This window comes from Salarias fasciatus, chromosome 10 (genome assembly GCF_902148845.1).
Source record: "Salarias fasciatus chromosome 10, fSalaFa1.1, whole genome shotgun sequence".
Taxonomy (NCBI): Eukaryota; Metazoa; Chordata; class Actinopteri; order Blenniiformes; family Blenniidae; genus Salarias; species Salarias fasciatus.
Window position 1 is genome coordinate 5,263,789 of NC_043754.1, and position 22,534 is coordinate 5,286,322.

Consider the following 22,534-nt stretch of genomic DNA (forward strand, 5'->3'; position numbering starts at 1 on the left):
CTGCACCCTAACACCTGCGGGGCTCCATACATTCTGGCCATCCCAGACAAATGATAACCCTCCCACCCCTACCCCCACCAGATCAGTGTCCTGCTATCCGCTCTGTGTCCTCCGCACCGCCCTGCGTCACATTCACTCTGTTAATATTGTACAGTGTATGGCCATAAATTCAACTGGGAAAAAGGGAGGAATTAATCAATTTGGGGAAAAAAATCCTACAAAACGCCCCCAAACACTGAGGTGCAGATTCGGGCTGGACTAATATGAGGCACTGGACAGGATTAAAAACACAGACATCCTCCATACTTATTACAAAAGATAATTTCAATTAAAAAAAATGTAATTTTATGAGTGATTTTGTGTATCTTTAACGGTACTGACACTGGAAACCTGCCTGTGAGGTTTTCTCAGACAAATTATCACCAGACCATCTGCTCCACAGTTGGCCACACCTTGTCCACGAAATTATCACTGCGTCCAGCAGAATCTGTCGACACCTCCCCCTGGTGTGCGGGCACGGCCATCGTGGCGCAAGCGCAGCCGACCGGGGTTGTCCCGAGGTACTTACCCTCGATAGAAAGTGTATCCCCTCTTTGCTGGAGCGTATAAATAAACTGCTTTTTGGATGGGACTCCACGCTAAACAATGACAAGAACTATCATGCAGACTGTTGCATGGATGCAGTGAGTGTTATAGTTTTCCTGTACTGTTTTTTTTTTAATTGTAATATATCAAATAAACAAGTCCATTGTTTGAAATGCTTAGTTTTTCAACTGTCGTCCTTGATCACACTGTGTCGTGCCATACGAAACTGATCTGACAAAGAATCAATAGTCCTCAAAAGTATTGCTCTGTCTCTCTTCATACCATGCTCATACGTTGAGCTTCGATTGGTCTTTGGGATAATTTTTCTTAGATTAGCCTCCTACGGCTATTTTACGATCATCCAGAAGTTCTGTGAACACTTTCAAAATAAAAGCGCGTATCCATGAAAAACGTGAGAACTCAACCATATTTAGCCTGCAAAAATCTGCATCCCCCCCGAGAATGGTCAAATCATAAACTACCATCATGAATTTTATTTTGTGATTATTTCTGTTCAAGACTGATGATATTATATAGTTTCAAAGGACCCGCTCACTCCTTTCCTAAGTTACAGGGGGGTAAAAATTATTTCACACTATCTATCAGGGGTAAGTACCTTGGCACAACACTGGGCAGCAACCGCTGTTGTGTGTCGAAAATATGAAAATGCGGCCTCCGCTGCCTTGCTCTCTCTGTGCTGCGCCATCAAAATAGGGCCTTTTATCTCTTAATTACAAGATCCGGATCTGTCTGATGCCTTTAAACCGTTGAAAAACTATTATTAATTTTTTTTAAGAAACACATAGGTTTGTAAATATTACATATTGCTAAGTCACACAGTTATATGAGTTCACACTTTTCGTTATAACTATTCCTGCTTTGCTCCGAGCCCTAGTTCAATTCTCCACAGTCTTTTGATGCTTGGCTCTGTGCCTGAGCTTTGTCCACATGTCCAAGCAAATCCTTCTACAAACTCAAGAAGTCCGCACCACTCTTAAAAGTCTTAGTTTCACAATTTGTGGGGTAAAACTGTGGAATAAAATATGCGTGGAGAGAGGAGGTTTGACAAATGTGTGTCAGTTCAGAGATACAAAGAGTTGATTCTGGCAGGTACATGGTTTGGTGATGACATGAGGATTGGCGGTTTATGATGCCGTTCTGTTGACATTATTGTATATTTGAAGTATTCTAATACACTGAAAGTGATAATTATAAAGATGTTGTTTTCTAAATTAACGGCAATGATGTGAAGAGGTAGGATTAAATAAGCGCTTCTACTTCCTACTCCTTCCCTGGCATGTGAGACACGGGAACATATGGTGATTACTTATCTATATTGTTGATGTTCGAAATCAAAGCTTCTAATCTAATCGAGGTCACGTGTCGTTCGTCAAGGAGCTGGTCTTTTGAACGGCTCTTTCAAAGGAACTGACACGAGTCGGTTCCCTTCAAAGAACCATCTATCCCAGCTCTGCACAGCACTGCTGTGAAGAAATGTTGTGTAGATGTAGAGTTCAGTTTTCAGCAGTGGGGGGTTCTTCTGATCACCACTTTGTTTACACATCATCAGGTGATGGACTCACATCCCGGCTTTACTCTGTAGATACAATGATCGACGATAACAAAACTTGTGAATCAGGATCAGCTTCATCAATCACAATGACAGTTAGAGGAGGGTGCAAAATATTTCTTACTGTTGGAATACACCTGCCAGAAAATGTATCTCACAGTAAAGCATCGCACATCGTGCACAGCATCGCAACAGCATTTATTCATGTATAGTAACTTAAAATGATCTTTAAACACAGAATTGTAGCTCCATCCTGCTGAATGCATAAACACTCCTGTGGCAGGGGATACAGTTTTTTCGAGGGTAAATACTTTTGCATCACACCGGCAAAGTAAGTTTGAGATGATGAATTATTAGGGATGGGACGAGATCTCAATGCCGCGAGATTTCTCGTCCATGCTTTGAACGAGATTGAGTACGTTTATATGCAGGCAATAACTCTTTATTAACTGGAATATTGACAGAATAATACATTATTATTGATGATACTGTCGTTCTGCTCCTGACGGCTCTCAACACAGGCCGAGCTCTCGGCAGCAATACGGGTCGTTGGCTTTGAGGACTTTGATTAACTCGGTGCTGGCGTCGACTCCTTTCTTGCGCACCGTGTCGATGAGTTCCCGCGCCTTGTCCGCCCGGGGTTTGGCTCTGAGCACCTCGTTCTCACTGTCGGTCAGCACGCCGCAGTGCAGCAGCTCGTCCAGCAGCTTGTTCAGGACCGGGTCCGACACCTTATCCACGAAGCTGGAGCGGACCTGAAACAGCTTCTCCTGGGCTGTGATGTTGCTCGCCAGCCGTGGCTGGTTTCTGCTTGCCGGGGTCGACACAAGTATGGCTGAGAGGGGAATCAGAAATGGGAGAGTTCCACTGAGTTTACGATGTCTTAAGTTTGTTCAAAGGTAAAAGTCATGGATCACTGTGATCCTGAAACCAGCTATTAAAAGGCAGGTGTTGCCTCCATATTGTTGTCCTTAGAGGACAGAACATGAACTGTGCAACTGCTCGCTGTGCTCACCAGGCAGGTGGAGCTGGTGCTCCCACACTTGGGTTGTCTCTGCATCTCGCAGCATCAGGGTCACTTTGTCTGCCTCCGACTTCATGAACATTTCAAATGTTGGGTGGTAGTTTGGTCCGTAGTTTCCAAAGAATTCTGCACGCTGCAACAAAGGCAAGCAGAGCTGGGAGTTCAAAAGTCACTGCTGACTGAACGGAGAGATGCTGGTACTCACTGCAGGCGTTATGCTGAAGTCCTGCGGCTGCGGCTCGCTGCACAGGCTGTAATACTGGCCTGGGTGCAGCAGACAGAAGGACGGAGCCTGGATGTGCTCACAGTTCTCCAGCTGAGCTTTCACCTTTAACCACAGCAAACAGCGAGTCATGTTAACTTGTTGCCTTGTGTAAGAAAGTTTCTCTATAACTCAGATTTTAAGGTTTTCTTTTCAACGATATAGAACCTTGATTTTAGGAGGTGCAGTGAGGATGAGGTTCTGTGGGAAGAACAGGTGGAACCGGTGCAGAGAACCTTTGGAGCATGTAACAGTCGCCAACATATTCTCCCTGAGGTTCTCTTGTTGAATGTGTCTGTATTTCTACATGCCGAGATCTTCTGTCTGAGTGGACTGGTTCTTACCTCGCTCAGCGGCACGTTGCTGGGCAGCAGAATCACCCACAGGATGAAACCCTGTCTTTGCATCGGTTGGAAGAGCAGGATTTGACTGCGAATCGGTTTCATTACGAAATCCACAAAGCGTTTGAAGAAGTCCCAGAGGATGCCGAGGGCTGAAAGGTGTGGTACATCCACCACCACGTGGGTTTCGGTCACCTCCAGAGGCTGGATGAAGCTCATGCCTTCATCAGTGATGTGAGCCACAGAGAGGCAGTCGGAGAGCAACGCTGGGAGGAGAGAAGGTCAACGTCACCTCACATGTTACGACCTGACGGGCTCTGAGGGGTCCTGATGGCTCATGAGGGGGTCTGAAGAGTTGTTCTGAAAAGTTTCTGAAGGTTTCTGAGGGGTTTACACTGTATGGTTCTGAAGGGTTCTAAGCAGGTCTGAAAGTTATCAGTGCTCTCACCGGGTTCAGGCTCGCAGTGAGGGAGGTGCAGCTGTCTGATGGACTCCTCTGGACACGTGATGCTGAACAGAGCTCCTCCTGGAACCTTATGAGCCGACTGAAGCTGCATCTCATCCCAGACCATCATCTCGTAGGTGGCTTCGCTCTCGTGAGTCACACTGAACACCAGATCAGTCAACGAGCAGTGGAACAGACCAGGACCAGGGAACCTGAACCTGAACCCAGGAGGGAAACGACACAGCGTGGAGATCTTTCTCAGAAAGAGTGGAGAATTTACAATCACACAAAATATTGTTTTAATCCACAGGAGTGAAAACGTGGATCAAAGTTTCCCATGGAGTACGAACGCCACCGACTAACCATCTGCTAAACCTGCTGCTGCTGATGCTACTGAAGCTACTCTGGTATATTTCTTAAACTTTAAGCTATGACTAAAGACAATATTTAAACTGGGGAACATTACAAGGATTTCTCTCATGAACTAATTGGAAAGGCATAATGTTATTTTTATATTGTCCAGATAAAGATTTAGCAGTTTTTGGTGTCACCGATGACGACCGGTCTTACCTGTAGGATAATCCCATCTTCTCTTTTTTCACCTCTGGAGTGAAACTTGTCTGAACCTGAAATCCAAGCAGGCCCAAATTCAATCAGTGACTCTGTGCATTGATATCAGGAAGGAAACACGAGGATCAAAGAAGACACTCCTCTCAATTATAGATGAATTGATTTTTAGTGTGGTGGAGGTGGTCTCAGCCTGTACAGGTGGTCTCCAGCGTGTCTGAATGTGGTGTGAAAACAATCACAATGGTCTGGGGAATTGACATATTCCACAAGTCTGATCTGATCAAGCTCCAGTCGTCTGTTGAGCAACACAGATTTTTATAAACGCTCAGTTATCAATAACACAGGATGTGTGTGCGGTTTTCAAAACTGTTTCATCGTAAAGAACCTGAAACAGTCTGTAAAACAGTGCTGCATGAGGGCAAAAAAGTTTCTGTTCTGTCACCACCTGACCTTGAAGGTCCCATATCCAGTTGTCGTGGAAAAGTAGGACCACTTAGAGCACCATTTAATTAAAGAGAAAAACTGTTGTGAAAATAGACAACTTCTACTATTTAAATCACTCAAACCAGTGAGAAAACACTGCAGGGCAAAGTGAACACATGCAAAAATTGACACACGAAAACACATACCAGTGTGCACACATGTACATGAACACACACTCTCCCTACATAGGAGGCCGTAGAAATGACTCTCTGTTAAGATGCTCAAAACTACTAAATGGGAAAAATAAGAAAATAACTGCAGCAAGCTGTCTGTCCTGTAACTAAGAAAAACACATCAGAATTCATAAATCGTTCAATAACAGAATATTAAATGAACAGTTAGCCTGATGACTGGAAGATCGCACATAGAAGAGCACGACAAAGAAGACTGACACACCATTACTCCTTTTGTTGTGGGTTTTTTGTGCTTTTCTCTATTTTCATGCTTTGAATCTTAGTCCCACACACCTCCACCATTTTTCTCTCGGCTGTATTTGTATTTTGATTTGATGTTTGAGATAACTGAACACTCACCTTGTCCGTGTTCGGCTTCTCCACACTGCACAGAGTCAAGGTCCCAGTCCCAAAACCCACAATGAATTCTGGGTATAGGGGCTCCGTGAAGGTGGTGTGGAAGGTATGAATGAGAGTCTTGGTTTCTCCTGACAGCTGATAGAAAGACAGCATGCCGGCTGGCCAGTCCAGAAACAGTCCCAGTCTCGTGTTTCTGAGCCCGAACTTTTTGGTGTGCCCCTGAGAAGCTGGTATGTATGTTCTCTTGTTGTGGTGTTCCAAGTAGAAACCTACTGATGAGGTGGTGATGCCCAACCAGAAGTCATCTCTCCTTTCAATACTCGATTTCAACGGTCCCGTCCTCGGTATACTTTTATAGGTCACGCCGGCACTCGCCCACCCATTGCACTCCACCTCCCAGTAGCAGCGCCCGGTCAGAGCCTCCCTGCACAGCACCCGAGGCTTTGTCCTGATAATCTTCGGAGGATTCTTGGTACGGCTCACCGTCCTGCCGCAGTCGGACAGGATGAGGGATTTGTGCACCGTGCTCGGGTCCACTGACAGATCACAGGCGACTGGCAAAGAAACAATGAGTTTTCAGTGAGAACAGCTTCTGCACCAACAAGAGCACCACTGCTTCTCATTAAACCTGCAGAGACATTTGGAAGGAGTCCTGCAGGAAGTTTTCCTGACAGAGCCTTCAGATCTTACAGCTCTTCTGTGGATTAAATCAACTCCAACTTCTGATTTATCATCTAAACACAAACTGACTCTGTTTGGAGGACTCCCAGTTCATCGGTACTCTGAGAGAACTACTTCAGCGCAATAACCACAGACAACCACAATTTCTAAATAGGAGCATCAAAAGAAATGAAAAGGGAAAGAAATGATTTGTAAACCTCATGAACCCAGGGCCGTAGCCAGAGTTTCAGAAATACTGAGGTCCACCTCTCAATATCCCCCTGAATAGAATGTATGAACGTACAAAACAAATCCATGTTCATAAAGCGTTTCATATGCACACTGGTAAGTTGATGTGTTGATGAATCGAAACGGTTCTAAGACTCATTTACATTTACAAACACCTCAAATTAACCATATAGGGAAACAACACGCCTCTCCATATTTATTTTTTCTTTACCTTTCATAGTCGTGGCAAAGACAGTAACAAAGACACACTTTTCTCAAACTGGAACACTTCTCAGCAGGTTGAAACAAATCTGAAAATGTTCTTCGAATGTTGGGAAAACCAATAATTACAGAAATTCTGCCCGATAAGGTAACCACCGCAGTTAATGCTCAGAGGAGAGATCGCCAGAGGGAAAAAAGATGGTCTGACATTCAAGTCATGACAAAAATCCTGAAATCAACAGGAGCTGGATGAGCTCTGGGGTGGCTTTGTTTCCTGTTGTCTCTGGTTTCAATGCAGTTCCAAAAAATTTTGGCATAAATCCATGATTATTTATCTTGGCCAAAAAAATAGGCAAAAGACTAATTCCTAGATGTGAATCGATCCTTGGTTTTCCTCACGACATGATACTGCCACTGGACTAGCAGTTGTCATCTCAGTTCTTATTCTTACAAGGCTTTTGTCAGTGCTTCACTGAACTCACAATTCTCCAAAGGAACAATAAATAAACCAATCAGTCTATTTCCCTATTGAGAAGCCATCCGGTGCCCTCAGTGAAGAGATTTTAAAAACTTCTTCTCTACAGAGAATATTGTTCCTCAAAACTTCCATGAGTATTTAACAAACATTTAAATCAGTTGTCGAAGCCGAGTTAAAGCAAGCAGAGAACACATGCTGCGTTTGCACCTGCCTTCTATTTGTAATTTTACTATTTTGCCACTGGACTTTGTTTGTACGCCTGGTCCGATTTCTGTGTCAATTTTCACACGTCCCAAAGCACAAATCCAAGTTGATGAATCCCACAATTTGCCGGCAAATGCTCGCACACACTCAGTAGCACACAAAAGTGTGTGCACACATTTGATAAATGAAGTCCCTGGAGTATTTTTCCATTTCATCCTCCATGCTCCTTTGCCTTCCAGTTTTTCACAAACCTCCCAGTCCTCTCTCTCACATCAGCATTCTCTCATCTATTCTGTTCTCGGTAACGCTTCCTTTTACAGTACGGTAATTACCATGTATTAACGTGGTAATTACAGGGTAAGTACCATGTAATAAGGAGAAGTTATTGTAAAATTACCATGTAATTACAGGGTAACTATGTTTCTAATTACCTAGTACTTTTAGAGTAATTACCAAACCAATTCTAGGCAAATACCAAGTAACTACCTGGTCGTAAGTATTAATTACTGGGTAATTATAATGTATATAGCAACTATGTCGGTAATTGCCAAGTACTTACTAAGTAATTGCTAAGTAATTACCATGTAATCATTGGCAAATGTAGACTTTTTACTAGGTATTACTAGGTACTGCTAGGTGTGTACGCTATGTATTTCCCTATTAGTTAAGTGTTTTTTACTACTTACCTGGTAACTTCTTAGTATTTCTCAGTAACTACAACATTTACCTGGTAATTACGGTTGAACTGTAGACTACTGCAAAAGGAAGTGAGGCCTGTTTCCACACTATTACCTGGTAACTACTTATTCGTTACCCAGGAACTGCAAAAATACCTACCTGGAAATTACATAGTTATTAAAGTGGATTTGTACTGTAAAAGGAAGTGAGGTCTGTTTCCATGTTATTACATGGTAATTGCTTATTTGTTACCTAGTAAATAGAAAAATATCTACCTGGAAATTACATAGTTATTAAAGTGGATTTGGACTGTAAAAGGAAGTGAGGTCTGTTTCCATGTTATTACATGGTAATTGCTTATTTGTTACCGAGTAAATAGAAAAATATCTACCTGGAAATTACATAGTTATTAAAGTGGATTTGTACTGTAAAAGGAAGTGAGGTCTGTTTCCATGTTATTACCTGGTAATTACTCAGTATTTAGCCTGTTACTCGGAAACTTTCACATTACTCCACACACTTGCACCAAAAATGCAGCAAACCCCATCAGTGTCTGTGATACAGTCTCTGAACAGCACACTGTATCTGTCAGGAGATCAGAGTTTCCATCAAAACCACCATCACCAGCCGTCAGATTACATTAAGATGAACGCATTATTTTTACACTTCCTCACTCCAAACACCTCACTGTGACAGACATGCAAAAACAAGAGAGCTGCCAAAGATAAACGTTTTAATCAAATGGAGTTCAACTTCTTATAAAACAATTTACAAAACAGTGCACATTTTTAGCAGTCAGGCACCTTTTTTTTTTTAAGAAACAGAACAGACTTCTTTTGCAAAAAACAAAATACAAATAACAGTGATAAACAATCACTATAAATCAACATTAATAAGTACACTGCTCCAGTCTTGTGAATTCACATCATGTGTTTTCTGCAGACCCGTCTGGTCTACAGGAACCCTTGATCTCCATCATCCCGAATACCCAGGACCGCCGTCGCCAGGTGTTGTCACGTTGTCCACGTCCAGACTTGTACCTCCCTCGGTGTGATGGAAACGAGGACAGCACAACTGTTCCTTCTTAATGCTCAGGGTTTATTCACTTTAACACCCAAACCCCAAACGTGAGAGCTGAAAACATACAAATATACATTTTAATAAACAGAAACTTACACAATAAACAAATATACACATTGCACAAAACACAAATATCTTTAAACCTTCAAATATGCACATGAAACCGACATTACAACCGAATCATTCACCCAAGCCTGAACCACAGCCACCCAGCACCAGCTGCAGAGCTCCACACTACCACCACGATAATGATCAATAAAACTCCAAGAAAAACGAAAATATACACACCTCACTGGCTGCTTCACATTGTAAAGGAGGTAAGCCGTTTGTTTTTGCTCTTTTCACGGAGTTTTTTGTTCTTATTTTCTCTCTCCGCGTTTATCTGTGCATCACTTAATGTGGTCCTACCCGGAACGTTCCGCCGTAAACACGCTTTCTCTCATTAGAGTAGGAACCGAAATTTAATTAAATATAAATATCACCATATCACCAAGTGTCTGCAGACGTTCTGCCATAAATAAGCTTTCTCTCAGTCGAGGTAGAACCGAAATTTAATGAAATATAAATATCACCGAGTGGCGGAACTAACCCTCTGCAGACGTTCCGGGTAGGACCACATTAAGTGGTGCACACAAACGTGGAGAGGGAAAACGCTCCAAAAAGTATGTAAAAATAACAAAAACAAACGGCTTACAATGTGATGCAGCCAGTGAGGTGTGTATATTTCCGTGTTGCTTGGTGTTTTATTGATCATTATCGTGGTGGTAGTGTGGAGCTCTGCAGCTGGTGCTGGGTGGCTGTGGTTCAGGCTTGGGTGAATGTTTCGGTTGTAATGTCAGTTTCATGTGTATGTTTGAAGGTTTAAAGATATTTGTGTTTTGTGCAATGTGTATATTTGTTTATTGTGTAAGTTTCTGTTTATTAAATGTATATTTGTATGTTTTCAGCTCTCACGTTTGGGGTTTGGGTGTTAAAGTGAATAAACCCTGAGCATTAAGAAGGAACAGTTGTGCTGTCTTCGTTTCCATCACGCTGAGGGAGGTACAAGTCTGGACGTGGACGAAGTGACAACACCTGGCGACGGCGGTCCTGGGTATTCGGGATGATGGAGATCAAGGGTTCCTGTAGACCAGACGGGTCTGCAGAAAACACATGATGTGAATTCACAAGACTGGAGCAGTGTACTTATTAATGTTGATTTATAGTGATTGTTTATCACTGTTATTTGTATTCTGTTTTTTTGCAAAAGAAGTCTGTTCTGTTTCTTAAAAAAAAAAGGTGCCTGACTGCTAAAAATGTGCACTGTTTTGTAAATTGTTTTATAAGAAGTTGAACTCCATTTGATTAAAACGTTTATCTTTGGCAGCTCTCTTGTTTTGCATGTCGGTCACAGTGAGGTGTTTGGAGTGAGGAAGTGTAATAATAATGCGTTCATCTTAATGTAATCTGACGGCTGGTGATGGTGGTTTTGATGGAAACTCTGATCTCCTGACAGATACAGTGAGCTGTTCAGAGACTGTATCACAGACACTGATGGGGTTTGCTGCATTTTTGGTGCAAGTGTGTGGGGTATGTGAAAGTTTCCGAGTAACAGGCTAAATACTGAGTAATTACCAGGTAATAACATGGAAACAGACCTCACTTCCTTTTACAGTACAAATCCACTTTAATAACTATGTAATTTCCAGGTAAATATTTTTCTATTTACTGGGTAATAAATGAGTAATTACCAGGTAATAACATGGAAACAGACCTCACTTCCTTTTACAGTACAAATCCACTTTAATAACTATGTAATTTCCAGGTAGATATTTTTCTATTTACTGGGTAATAAATGAGTAATTACCAGGTAATAACATGGAAACAGACCTCACTTCCTTTTACAGTACAAATCCACTTTAATAACTATGTAATTTCCAGGTAGGTATTTTTGCAGTTCCTGGGTAACGAATAAGTAGTTACCAGGTAATAGTGTGGAAATAGGCCTCACTTCCTTTTGCAGTAGTCTACAGTTCAACCGTAATTACCAGGTAAATGTTGTAGTTACTGGGAAATACTAAGAAGTTACCAGGTAAGTAGTAAAAAACACTTGACTTATAGGGAAATACATAGCGTACACACCTAGCAGTACCTAGTAATACCTAGTAAAAAGTCCCCCCCCCCCAATTTCCCAATGATTACATGGTAATTACTTAGCAATTACTTAGTAAGTACTTGGCAATTACCGACATAGTTGCTATATACATTATAATTACCCAGTAATTAATACTTACTACCAGGTAGTTACTTGGTATTTGCCTGGAATTGGCTTGGTAATTACTCTAAAAGTACTAGGTAATTAGCAACATAGTTACCCTGTAATTACATGGTAATTTTACAATAACTTCTCCTTATTACATGGTACTTACACTGCAATTACCATGTTAATACTTGGTAATTACCGTACTGTAAAAGGAAGCGTTACCCTGTTCTCTTCCTTTCTCACTCTGTCCTCCTCCTCCTGCTGTCTTCTCGCCTCTGCCCTTCACCTTTCCCTGCCTCTCTCCTCTCATTTCCCACAGGAAAATAGGATAGAAAAATCTCACAGATCTTTCAGTTTTCCTTGGTTTTTACCGTCATGGCAGACAGGCAGCGGTACTTACACTGAGCGAGAAGCTGTGTGTTCACCCAGTGCTCTTCGTTATGGTCCACACTGAGGAAGAGGAGCACAGAGTGAGGAGCAGCACTCTTCAGAGTCATGTTTAAAAGATTTTTTCTTTACTTCATGAGGTTGGATGCTTTTGCTGGTGGTTCTGAGCTCTTAGACATCAACTGTGGTCTGACTATATGTTCTTCCTTGAACAATGTGATCTTAGTGGACATGTGTGTGTACTGCATTCACACACAGGAACTACAGGCAGTAAAAAAAATGTCTGATGGAGATTCAGAGGGTTCTTGTTCACTATGGAAGTAATTAGAAACTAGAATTTGGCACTCAGAGAGCGCAGACCTCTGCCACAGCACAAATCAGTCACCAACAACAATAAGATCACCTTATATACTGAAAAAAATATGTACTTCTCCCCAACACAAACAATGTATGGGAGAAAGCTGTTTGTTGCATGTTCATATCTCAATGTGTTGTCCCCTTGTCATTTATTGTTGAGTTATGCCCAACTATGTGAAAGACTGCCCTATCTCTCAATGATAAAGAATCCTTTAAAAAAATCCTGGATGCAGACAGTGATCCGGATTATCACCAAAATTTAATGGATTCTAAGTTAGCCCAAGACCCACTTTTCCACAAAGTTTCATTGCAATCCGTCCATTACTTTTTCCGTAATGTTGCTAACAGACCAACCAACAAACCAACCAACCGACGTGATTACATAGCCTCCTTGGCGGAGGTAATAAACCTTTTGCGTGACAGTGCTGCCCAGTACACCTACTTGAGTTTCTCCAGGCTGCATTCGGGGTTCTGCAGCCTCTCGGAGAGCAGCCTCACCCCAAGCTCTCCTGGGTAGTTGTAGCTCAGGTCCAGTTCTCTCAGATGCGAAGGGTTGGATTTCAAAGCTGAGGCCAGAGAGGTGCAGCCCTCCTCTGTGATCCCACAACTCGACAACCTGCAGGGGAACTGGACTTATCGGGGGTGTCCCAGCAGCCCTGAAGCTCCCATATTTTATCAATGCCATCTATAAATGTGTTTATTGGTAAAGACTATTTTTTGTGTGTGTGTGTGTGTGTGTGTGTGTGTGTGTGTGTGTGTGTGTGTGTGTGTGTGTGTGTGTACCTGAGGATCTGCAGTTTACATTTTGAACTTCCGAGTCCAGCAGAGAGCAGCTGAGCTCCTAAATCCTGCAGCGGGTTTCGACTCAGGTCGAGCTCCTTCAGCTGGGAGTTGGAGCAGAGAGCCGAGGCGAACACCTGACAGCATCTACTTCTCAGGCAGCAGCCGGGCATCCTGCAACCACGACACAGAGCTGAACCCATTTTCTCATAGGACAGCAGAGCAGAAACACTAAGAAATCCAGCAGCATCATCTCAGACTGTCAGAAAACTCTCACCACACCACCCCACTGTTTGGATGCCACAGAACAAAACCATCTCACACACTCAGACCAACAGCTGAACATGGAGACATAGAAAAGACAGAACATGACAACATTTGGAGGATCATGTTTCCATGAAGACTGACCATGACTATAGGGGGCGTTTATGTTTTTGTTCCTGCTGATAAAGACCACTGTTCTTTCTGCTGCGTCATTTCCTGCTTTATCAGATTCTACATTGACAAAATTAGTTCTTCTGCAGCACTGTTCCTCAAAGCAAACAGATAATGGCCCCAGAACTACCAACTAAGCATTGCTCATTGGTCTACAGAAGCCTTTCAAGATTAAAGCAGCAGTTGGTGCACCCTCCAGTGTGGCTCCTTTCACATTACACTCACTCAGAAACCGCTCTTTACTCTCAGTGATTCTCAGTGAGTGTCATATCAACCCGCTGCCAGTCAGTCTGTTCAAAATCTCATCTGCTCCATCCTAAAAACAGAGACGAGCTGTGTTCCAGTGGAGCAGGCTGAGTGACTGCTGGCATCAGTTTTCATTAATGGTCACATGTGAAAGTGTCTTGTCTTGAAATACCTGAATTCCTCCAGTTCACAGACTGGACCGATCAAGGCAGTGGGAATCAGAGTGAGCAGGGTTAACTCGTCATCGATGTCCTCACGGCTTTCCATTGTCTTGGGCTTTTCAGAAAGCTTGTCCTCAGAGTGTGCCATAGGATTGTCTGCTTCACACTGATAACTGTATCTGCAGTTATTCAGGTCCAGAACTCTCAGAGCGGATTGTTTGGACTGAAGGACGGAGAACAGCGCATGGCAAAACAGAAAATTCAGAAAGAACCCAGTCAATCTGTTTAAAAAAATGAACACACACACACACACACACACACACACACACACACACACACACACACACACAAAATCACAAATTAATAAGGTGTCAGTAAAATTGTTTAAGCTGTATGAAACATCTCTGTGTGCAACACAACATCTAAATCCAAACAATTCATTAACTCATTTTCTGAACTGATTATTAAAACCTGTTCAGGTTCGTGCAGTGCTGGAGACAATCCCAGAACCTAAGGGCGAGGACAGGGCCCACCCTGGACAGTTCACCAGTCCATCACTAAGGGACAGACAGCCACACTCACAGTCACACCTATAGGGGGAATTTAGGGCCACCGATTTACCTCACATACATGTTTTTGGACTGTAGGAGGAAGGCGGAGTACCCGGAGGGAATCCACACACATACGGGGAGAACATGCAAACTCCACACAGAGAGGCCCCGGATGGCATTTGACCTCAGAAAGAGCACTGAACTAATTATTTCAAGAATAATTGAATTCAGCAGTAAGAATTCATGACACACACCTCAGACTCTCCAGTTTACAGTCCGGACTATCCAGAGAAGCAAAGAGCTTGCGATGGTCTTCAATGAAGCTAGAAGGAAAACACTCCACACTGAGGTCTCGCAGGTGTGACTGAGCGGTGAAGAGGCAAGGCAGTCTCACAGAAAAGCTGTGTGGTTGTTTCAGTCTGTGAAATCAGAGAGACAACACAACAAACCACAGTGTTCATATGGCTGCGTTAGGATGAATATCAAATAAGCTGCTGTGACTCCAATAAAGCATCATTTGGATCATTTGTCTCAACAAAAACAAATTTACTGAATTTCAAAACAAATCTGACACAAATTAATTGATGAAGAAAATCCTCTTCAATAAACAATCAAAGGCGAATTGCTGTATTTGACGATTGTTTTGGTCTTGCCTATTTTCTCATAATTTTCATTTTTCAACCTCAGAAAGCCAAAATACTGCCACGCCTCTGACTTGAAATCCTCTGATTTAATTTGTCACATTAAGTTGATATTTTTAACGGTGTTGTGATGCATCACATCTCACATTAAGAGCAGAGAAGCTCAGACATCAGTGTCTCCTGTAACTTCCTCCAGTTCTCCTGGGGTGACCGTCATCCACTCCCAGACCAAACACATGATGCTCTGCTATGAAACATTATCTTTCAATCTGAAATACTTACAAAACCTTCTTTACATTCAGCAGAAGCTTCTCATGCCCCTCATGTGGTAGAAGACAGCTGGTCAGGTCTAGTTCTTCAATCACCTCTCCAGATATCTGCAGAACGGTGGACAGCACAGCGCAGTCGACTGGGAGTAATGCAGTGTTTCCGTTCAGGAAGTTGAGGACTTCCTCCTGAAATCGCTCCTCTTTCAGCTCAAACTTCCAAAGAAGCAGGTTCATTAACTTCTCTGCTGAGAGGTTTCCTGTGTGGAAGCTTCTCAGGTACATCTTCATTTCCTCTGAGGTGTCTGTACTGCTGTTCGTCTCTGGCAGTAATGCCTGCAGCATCGTCTGATTGGACTCCAGTGACAATCCGAGGAAGAAACAGAGAAAAAGGTCGAACTGCCCATTCTCGTTCTGAAGGGCTTTATCCATCACCTTCTTCTGCAGCTCTAGCCAGCTCAAGTTTGTGACGTCCTCACCGAGGAAAGGTGTCAGGGTGCTGCGATCGGTGGCACAGCAGTGAAACACGTGAAGAGCCGCCAGAAACTCCTGGAAGCTTAAATGCACAAAGCTGAACATCTTCTGTTGGTACAGGCCGCGTTCCTGCTTCAGGATTTCTGAGCAAAACCCAAAAAACACAGAGGCTTCATCGACGTTGATGCCACACTCCTGGAGGTCATTGTCGTAGAAAAGAATATTTCCTTTCTGTAGCTGTTCGAACGCCAGCCTGGACAGATTCAAAACCATGTCGGCGTTCTGTGACCTCGACAGACCATGTTTAGCCTCGTCCTTTGAGTCCTTCTCTCCATACTTCTGCTCGGATGTCCGTACTTGAATGAGTAAATAGTGAATGTAGAGCTCGGTCATTGTTCTGATGCTTCGGCTCCTCTCCTCTCCGTTCTTCAACACCTCAGCAAGGATCCAACAAAAGATGGGGATGTGTCCCATGAAGTAGAAGCTGACCATACGTTTGAGATAAGACAGGACTTCTGCAGAGTCGTTGAATCTCTTTCTAAAGTAAATCTCTTTGTCTTGATCAGTAAAGCCTTGGACTTCTGTCATCTGGTCGATGTAGCGAGCAGGAACTTGGCGGACCGCCGCCGGCCGGGAGGTAATCCAGAGCCGTGCGTTGGGCAGCAGATCCCCCCTGATGAGACTGGTCAGCAGCACGCTGACTGTGGATTTTTGGCCGATGTCACTCACTCTTCCACCTCCATCAAAGTCTAGGGGGAATCTGCTCTCATCCAGACCGTCCAAGATGACCAGGATGTGCATGCTGGTGAGATGTGGGGTGTTTTCCAGTGGGCTCAGTTGAGGGTAGAAGTGCAGGAGAAGCTGCATCAGACTGTACTCTCCCTGTTTCAGCATGTTCAGCTCTCTGAAGGGAAGCAGGAAAATCAGATCGATGTCCTGGTTAAATTTTCCTTCTGCCCAGTTCAGAGTGAAGAACTGAACAGCGAATGTCTTCCCAATGCCGGCAATGCCTTTCGTCATCACTGTGCGGATAGGTCCGTCTCCCACAGGGAGCTGGAAACTCTTTCTTCCTGTTGTAAAAATGTCCTGGCAGTCGATCTGCTCATAGCCCCTGGTAGTCTGCCCCGTCTGGTCTGAGACTTTGAAGTGGTCGAGTATCTCGTGTGATCTGAAGTCGAACTGCGAGGCCGGATCAGTGATGTAGAGCCGGGTGTAGACGTGGTCGAGTCGCGAGCGGCCGTCAGACGTCCCCTCGTTTATCCACGTGAACTTGCATTGAAAGTGACTTTTCAGCCTGTCTTGAACTTCCTTCATCATGTTTTCACTGTCCATGTCTGCAGTCTGTCCCCTACAGGTCGGCCGTCTGCCTTGCCCAAGTCGACCTGCAAACAATCAGAACAACCTGCATTTATACTGGCAGCATTTATTCAGGTCCCTCAGAATAAATGTTTTTTTTTTTAATTCAATAACAAAACATGGAAATAAACAGCTGGCAGTAAATCTGCTTAGTCCTTACACACAGTTGTAGAAACAGTCTGCAGAGTCCTGAGCAGGCTGTCTATCAGTGTGTAATGAAACATTTCTATTTTAAAGCTTTTAAACAGCTTAACAACAGAGTGCTCCCCTGTAGCTGCTCTTCAGCAGCTCACTGTCACCGTTTTTCACATTTCTAACATGATTGCTAACATTTCTGTTTTTGTTCTCAACATTTTTAACTTCATACCCGACTTCTCAGATTAAACTATTTCAATTAGTTATATTTTCAAAAAGCAATAATATACACTGTAAGATAAAGTCCATTTAAAAACTACTATAGCTAATGTACTTAGAATATTGCAACTGAAATTAAAGTTACTCAAAACTTTCCCAAACACATTTGAACTTCAATCTCAATCTCTTTAAAGTTGTCTCAAACATTTTACACGTTTCCTGCCCTTTTAACTTTAATAGATTCAGTTTCAGCTCCCATTAACTGCTGTTAAATGAACTGAGCTTTGTCACTTTTGGTTTCACTTCCTGGTTAATGGTGGAGAAAATATGGGGAGGATAAATACTCCACTTAGCTGATTTCAGTTCAGAAGGAAACAAGTTCAGAGACTGAAGCGTTTCAGCCTGGTAAAAATAAAAAAAATAAAAAGCTTCAGTACTCACAGAGCTCCTGAACTTCACTCTTCTGCGGGTCGCTGACAGTTTCCAGAGAGCAGTCTTGTGTCCGCATGCAGAGGAAATATGAGCCTGGGGGAGCGGTGAAAGGGAGGAGTGAGGAAATAGGAAGTAGAACAGTGAGACACTGCGGTCAAGCCAGCCTGCGCTCTGACAAACACAGTCAAGTCAAGTGAGGCGACACGTTGTTTAGCGGTGCGCACGTATTCTACGCATTACGGTAAAAGCGAAACCGAGAGGATTGCAAAACAAACCTCGGATCACACCTCCCCTTATTCATAATTATTGGAAGACACACACAAATTTAAATTAAATTTAAATATGCTGGACTCTTTTGCAACAAGTTGACTTAAAGTCACTTTCTCTCTGTGCACCTGTTTTTCAGAAGCTCCAGTGCAACTGTGAACTGTGCCTCAACCATGTGTGTGTTTTGTTAAATCCAGTAGTGGTTTCACTTTGGTGGCTTCCAGGAAATTCTCACTGGCGCGGTCCAAAGCGTCCAAAGCTGCCATGTATTTCCCACTACTCTCGCTGCAACGCGCAGTCATTTCACTCAGAATAGAGTCAATGATGCCAAAAAACAGCCGCTTGCATTCTCTTTGAACATCCACTTCACGCTGCTCAAAGTTTTCACTCACCACGTAATCTTGTAGCGTCCTGGTAGCCTGCCGCTGTCGTTTTGAAGGAGCAGGCCCGTCTGCGCCATCACCTGCTGCATCCCCACTGTCATCGTACAGTTTCAGAAATTCCTCATCTGATCGCAGATCCTCAATGCAAGTGGTAGCACTTTGAATGAGTCGGACTGCAGTGATTCGATCTGTTTCTTCGGCTTGCAGCATCTGATTAGGTGGGTCCATGACCATGAGCCCGAAAACCTTGTGCATCACACTGGTGAGAAATGTGAAGCTCCGATCTGTGATGGCCTTGTGAGGACCAACAGCTTCAGTTTTCACCTCAGCACTTGATCCTTTTGTTCCGATTTCTTTCAGGAAGTCCACCAGTGCAACATGAGACTTAAACACCACAGACACTGTGTTAAGGTGTCCAGTCCATCGCTGCTCTAACAGCCTTTTAAGCATCTCTCCTTTGTACTTTGCAGTTACAACAGGCTTTTTCAGAAATTTATAAAGGGAATTACAGACATCAAAAAACTCTGCAACTGCACTTTTTGAAGAAATAGCATGCATGATCACCAAATGCAACTGGTGGTTGAAACAGTGGATGTACGGCACTCTTCTCTGTTTAACTTATTTTGTATAAGCTTCTGCCTCCCTCTCTTCCCGACATGACGCTGGCTCCGTCATAACACTGAGTAAGAATTTTGTTTGCCTCAAGACCAGCTTTTGACAGTTCATCAAGCACAACATTTGTGAGTGACTGGGCATCACACTTGTCTGTTGTCTGCATTGATAACAGCCTCTCTTGAATTTTGTAGTCCTTGTCCACGTAACGCACAACAATAGAAATGTTTTCACTGCCCGTCGGATCTTTAGTTCCTCCACCTTCAGTGTAAACCACGATTCCCCAACATCTTTATCAATCTGCTCCGTTACGATCGTGCTCATCAGTTCAATGATGTGATTTTGAATATTATGTGATGTGTAAGTTCAGTTTTTTGGAATTGTCTTCGCAAGCTCCTAGTTTTGCTTCAGCGTGTAATCAAGCAGGGAAAGAAACAGTCCGCGACCCGCTTCATCTCTGCTGCGAACTGAATCCACTTCACCCCGCAGTGGCAGCTCGTTTGAGACAAGAAATTCAATCATGTCTACAACTGCAGACACGTAGCGGCGGTTTCACGCAAGCTGATGAGAGTTAACCATGGTTGAAATTTCACTGCCCGTGCTGCATCGCATTCCTTTCTCTCTCAGCTAGCCGTGCATGCTGGATGCTCTTTGCTGTTGCTATGCCTGCTAAATCCCTTTGATTTAGCATCACCATGCTTTCAGTTAGCATACCCAGTTCTACTGAAAATAGAGTCATTCCCTTCAAATTTTCTGGCAGGAAAACAAAAAGCTGCACCGTGCTGATCCGCCCCGCTCCGCGCCTCCCCACCCCCCGGTCCAACACCGCATGTGCCACACCGCTCCGCGCGCCACGCCACAGCGCTCCGCTCCGATCACACACACACCCCCGGTCAGACAGTCAGGACTGGGCCCAACTAACAGTAAGTTGTCCCGGGCCCAGGCAAAGCTGTCCGTGGGCCTGCAGTTGGGCATAACTCTACAATAAATGACAAGGGAGCTTAGCAAAAAATTACAGTGTAAGTTCTTCAATGACTCGGAGATATCAGCTGCTGATCCAGATCACGGAAGTATTCCGGATACCTGTCTGCTGTTTCGACCTGCCTTCCCAGCCGCCTGCCTGCTCTGCTCTGTTCTGACTCTGGCCGGCTTCCCTACTTCAGAGGGAGGATTCCTGCATGCGCTTCTCTGGTCAGGACTCATGTGTTCTGGACTCGTTCTCCGTCCTTAAGCTCAGGAGGAAATAAATCTGTTATTCTTCACTTCACCCCTGTCACTGCCTTTTGCTGTCTGTGCCTGAGCCTTTGGACTACACCATAACATGTCAATGAGTGTCCTCACAATGGTGGAAGTACAAATGTGTGTGTGTGTGTGTGTGTGATTGTGGTGAAATATGTCTCACAGTTGCAATGCAAATAAAGAAACAATCTGGCATTTCTGAAATCGTTTTACGTCCAGATTGACTGGGTCAGATTGACCCGAACAGCATCTCTGTGATATAAACTTGTAGGGGGTGGTTGCAAATATGTGAAATGACCCACTTTAATTTTATATGTTGATTACACTCATTAAAACAAGCAGAAGAAGTTTCATACTGAAAAAATAATTGTAAATATTCTTCCTCGGTGTTCAAACTTTAAAACGGGTCAATTTGACCCGTAACATAATAGGAGGGTTAACAGTTTGGTCGCCTCTGATGTTTTGCCTCCAGACTGCTAAATAACATCATCTGATCATGTCTCCAGATCGTTGCCAGAAACTGTGCTGCAAAGCATTTTGTAATAAATCCAGACGCGACAGAAAAGCAAACAAAAACTGAATGTTAGTGGAAGCATGTTTCTTTATTTCACTATGCTTCATGACCAACACGTGTTTGAACCGAACATCACAGAGGATTTAAAAACCATGAAAATGACAAGAGCTGAGTTTTATCAGACTGAGGGAAACGTGAGGCAGTGTGAACGTTCCAGTAAAGAGAAAACTCAAGGGCGTATCAGTGCTCAGTAACAAGTAAGCTGCAGTTGACTTTATCACCTATCAGGCATGGGAAAATCTCTGTGTTGAGATTTTACTGCCGTGACTGGTTTCCACTCTTTCTAAAGGTAAACAGAAGATTTCCACATGCATCTCATTAACCTGTTTGGAAAGACAAGAAAGAAAAAACTCGGCTGAACATTTTACATGGAAACTGTTGGGGAACCTTCATCTTAGAATAATCTAAAACAATTGATCCAGCTGTTATCACTTCACTGAGCTCCTATTTAATGTTACAGGAGGAGCATTCGCTTAACCCTTAACCCCAACATTGTTTCCAGTTTCAGCCATTTCAGTGTAAACTGACATTGTTTTCAAATTGTTATTGTGTAAACGCAAAACTTTCATGTAACAAAAATGCAGCAAAGATGTGTTTTCTATTGAAAAGTAGTTGTGTAAACGAGACCAAAATGTAACTACAGTAAACGTTTCCAATAAATGAGGGAAATTGTAATCTTCTCCATTAACCTGGTACAAAAAAACAAGTTACAGCAACAAAACAAAAAAGTGCTGTCCAAACTATTTCATCTGGACAAATGAATACTATCAATGGTTTAACAAGGTTTTGCCTGAGAGTTTTTGCATTGTAAGATGCAGCGAGTCGCCTCAGAGGTTTGATGAGGGTGATCGGTCGCGCCTCATGGTGGTGCGAGTCCTTCAGTCGAAACGTTGGTGGTTCGATCCCCGATGCATGGCAGCTGTCTGCTTTGGCATGGGTGAATGGGATTGACTTTACTGTGGGAGCTGCTGAAGTGGTGAAATCCATGAAGTTCAATCCACAGTCGTGAGGTATTTCACTGCTATCCCCATCACACACGCTGCAGAAAGAAAAAAGAAACTCAAAAAGATGACATGTCTGGCAAGGGCATGAATTTCATTTTTTAAAAGATATTTCACTATTTTTTGTAAAGTAAAGTTAAACAGCTTTTTAACTGAATGCTGAATCCAACAGCACAAAGTCACCTGAACTCTTTCAGTCTTAAAATTTGATTTGAAAACTCGTTTTAAAACTCATTTACACTTGTAAAAAATCATCCGAACACAGGTGTTTAATGAAAATATACTGTATTTTCCAGGCTTTTAGTCACACTTTTTCAGCTGTTTAGCTGCCATTATCGAAATTCTGACACTTATCAAACGTGCAGCCATGTCTGAACATGGAAAACTAAATGTGTTATAGGCCAGTGTGACTA

General features: G+C 43.2%; 1 protein-coding gene across 1 annotated transcript; it reads right to left on the reverse strand.

Moving 5' to 3' along the window:
* Positions 1-2,344: 2,344 nt before the first annotated feature.
* LOC115395488 (NACHT, LRR and PYD domains-containing protein 12-like) lies at positions 2,345-18,147 on the reverse strand. Its single transcript, XM_030101057.1, has 14 exons — positions 18,055-18,147; positions 15,446-17,285; positions 14,777-14,941; positions 13,983-14,252; positions 13,133-13,303; positions 12,792-12,965; positions 12,006-12,055; positions 5,814-6,367; positions 4,798-4,853; positions 4,231-4,445; positions 3,786-4,048; positions 3,385-3,507; positions 3,171-3,312; positions 2,345-2,990 (listed from the first exon to the last, which is right to left on the reverse strand). The coding sequence occupies exons 1-14, from the start codon at positions 18,119-18,121 to the stop codon at positions 2,668-2,670; spliced, it is 4,413 nt and encodes a 1,470-aa protein (XP_029956917.1). The 5' UTR covers positions 18,122-18,147; the 3' UTR covers positions 2,345-2,667.
* Between the last annotated feature and the right edge of the window lie 4,387 nt (positions 18,148-22,534).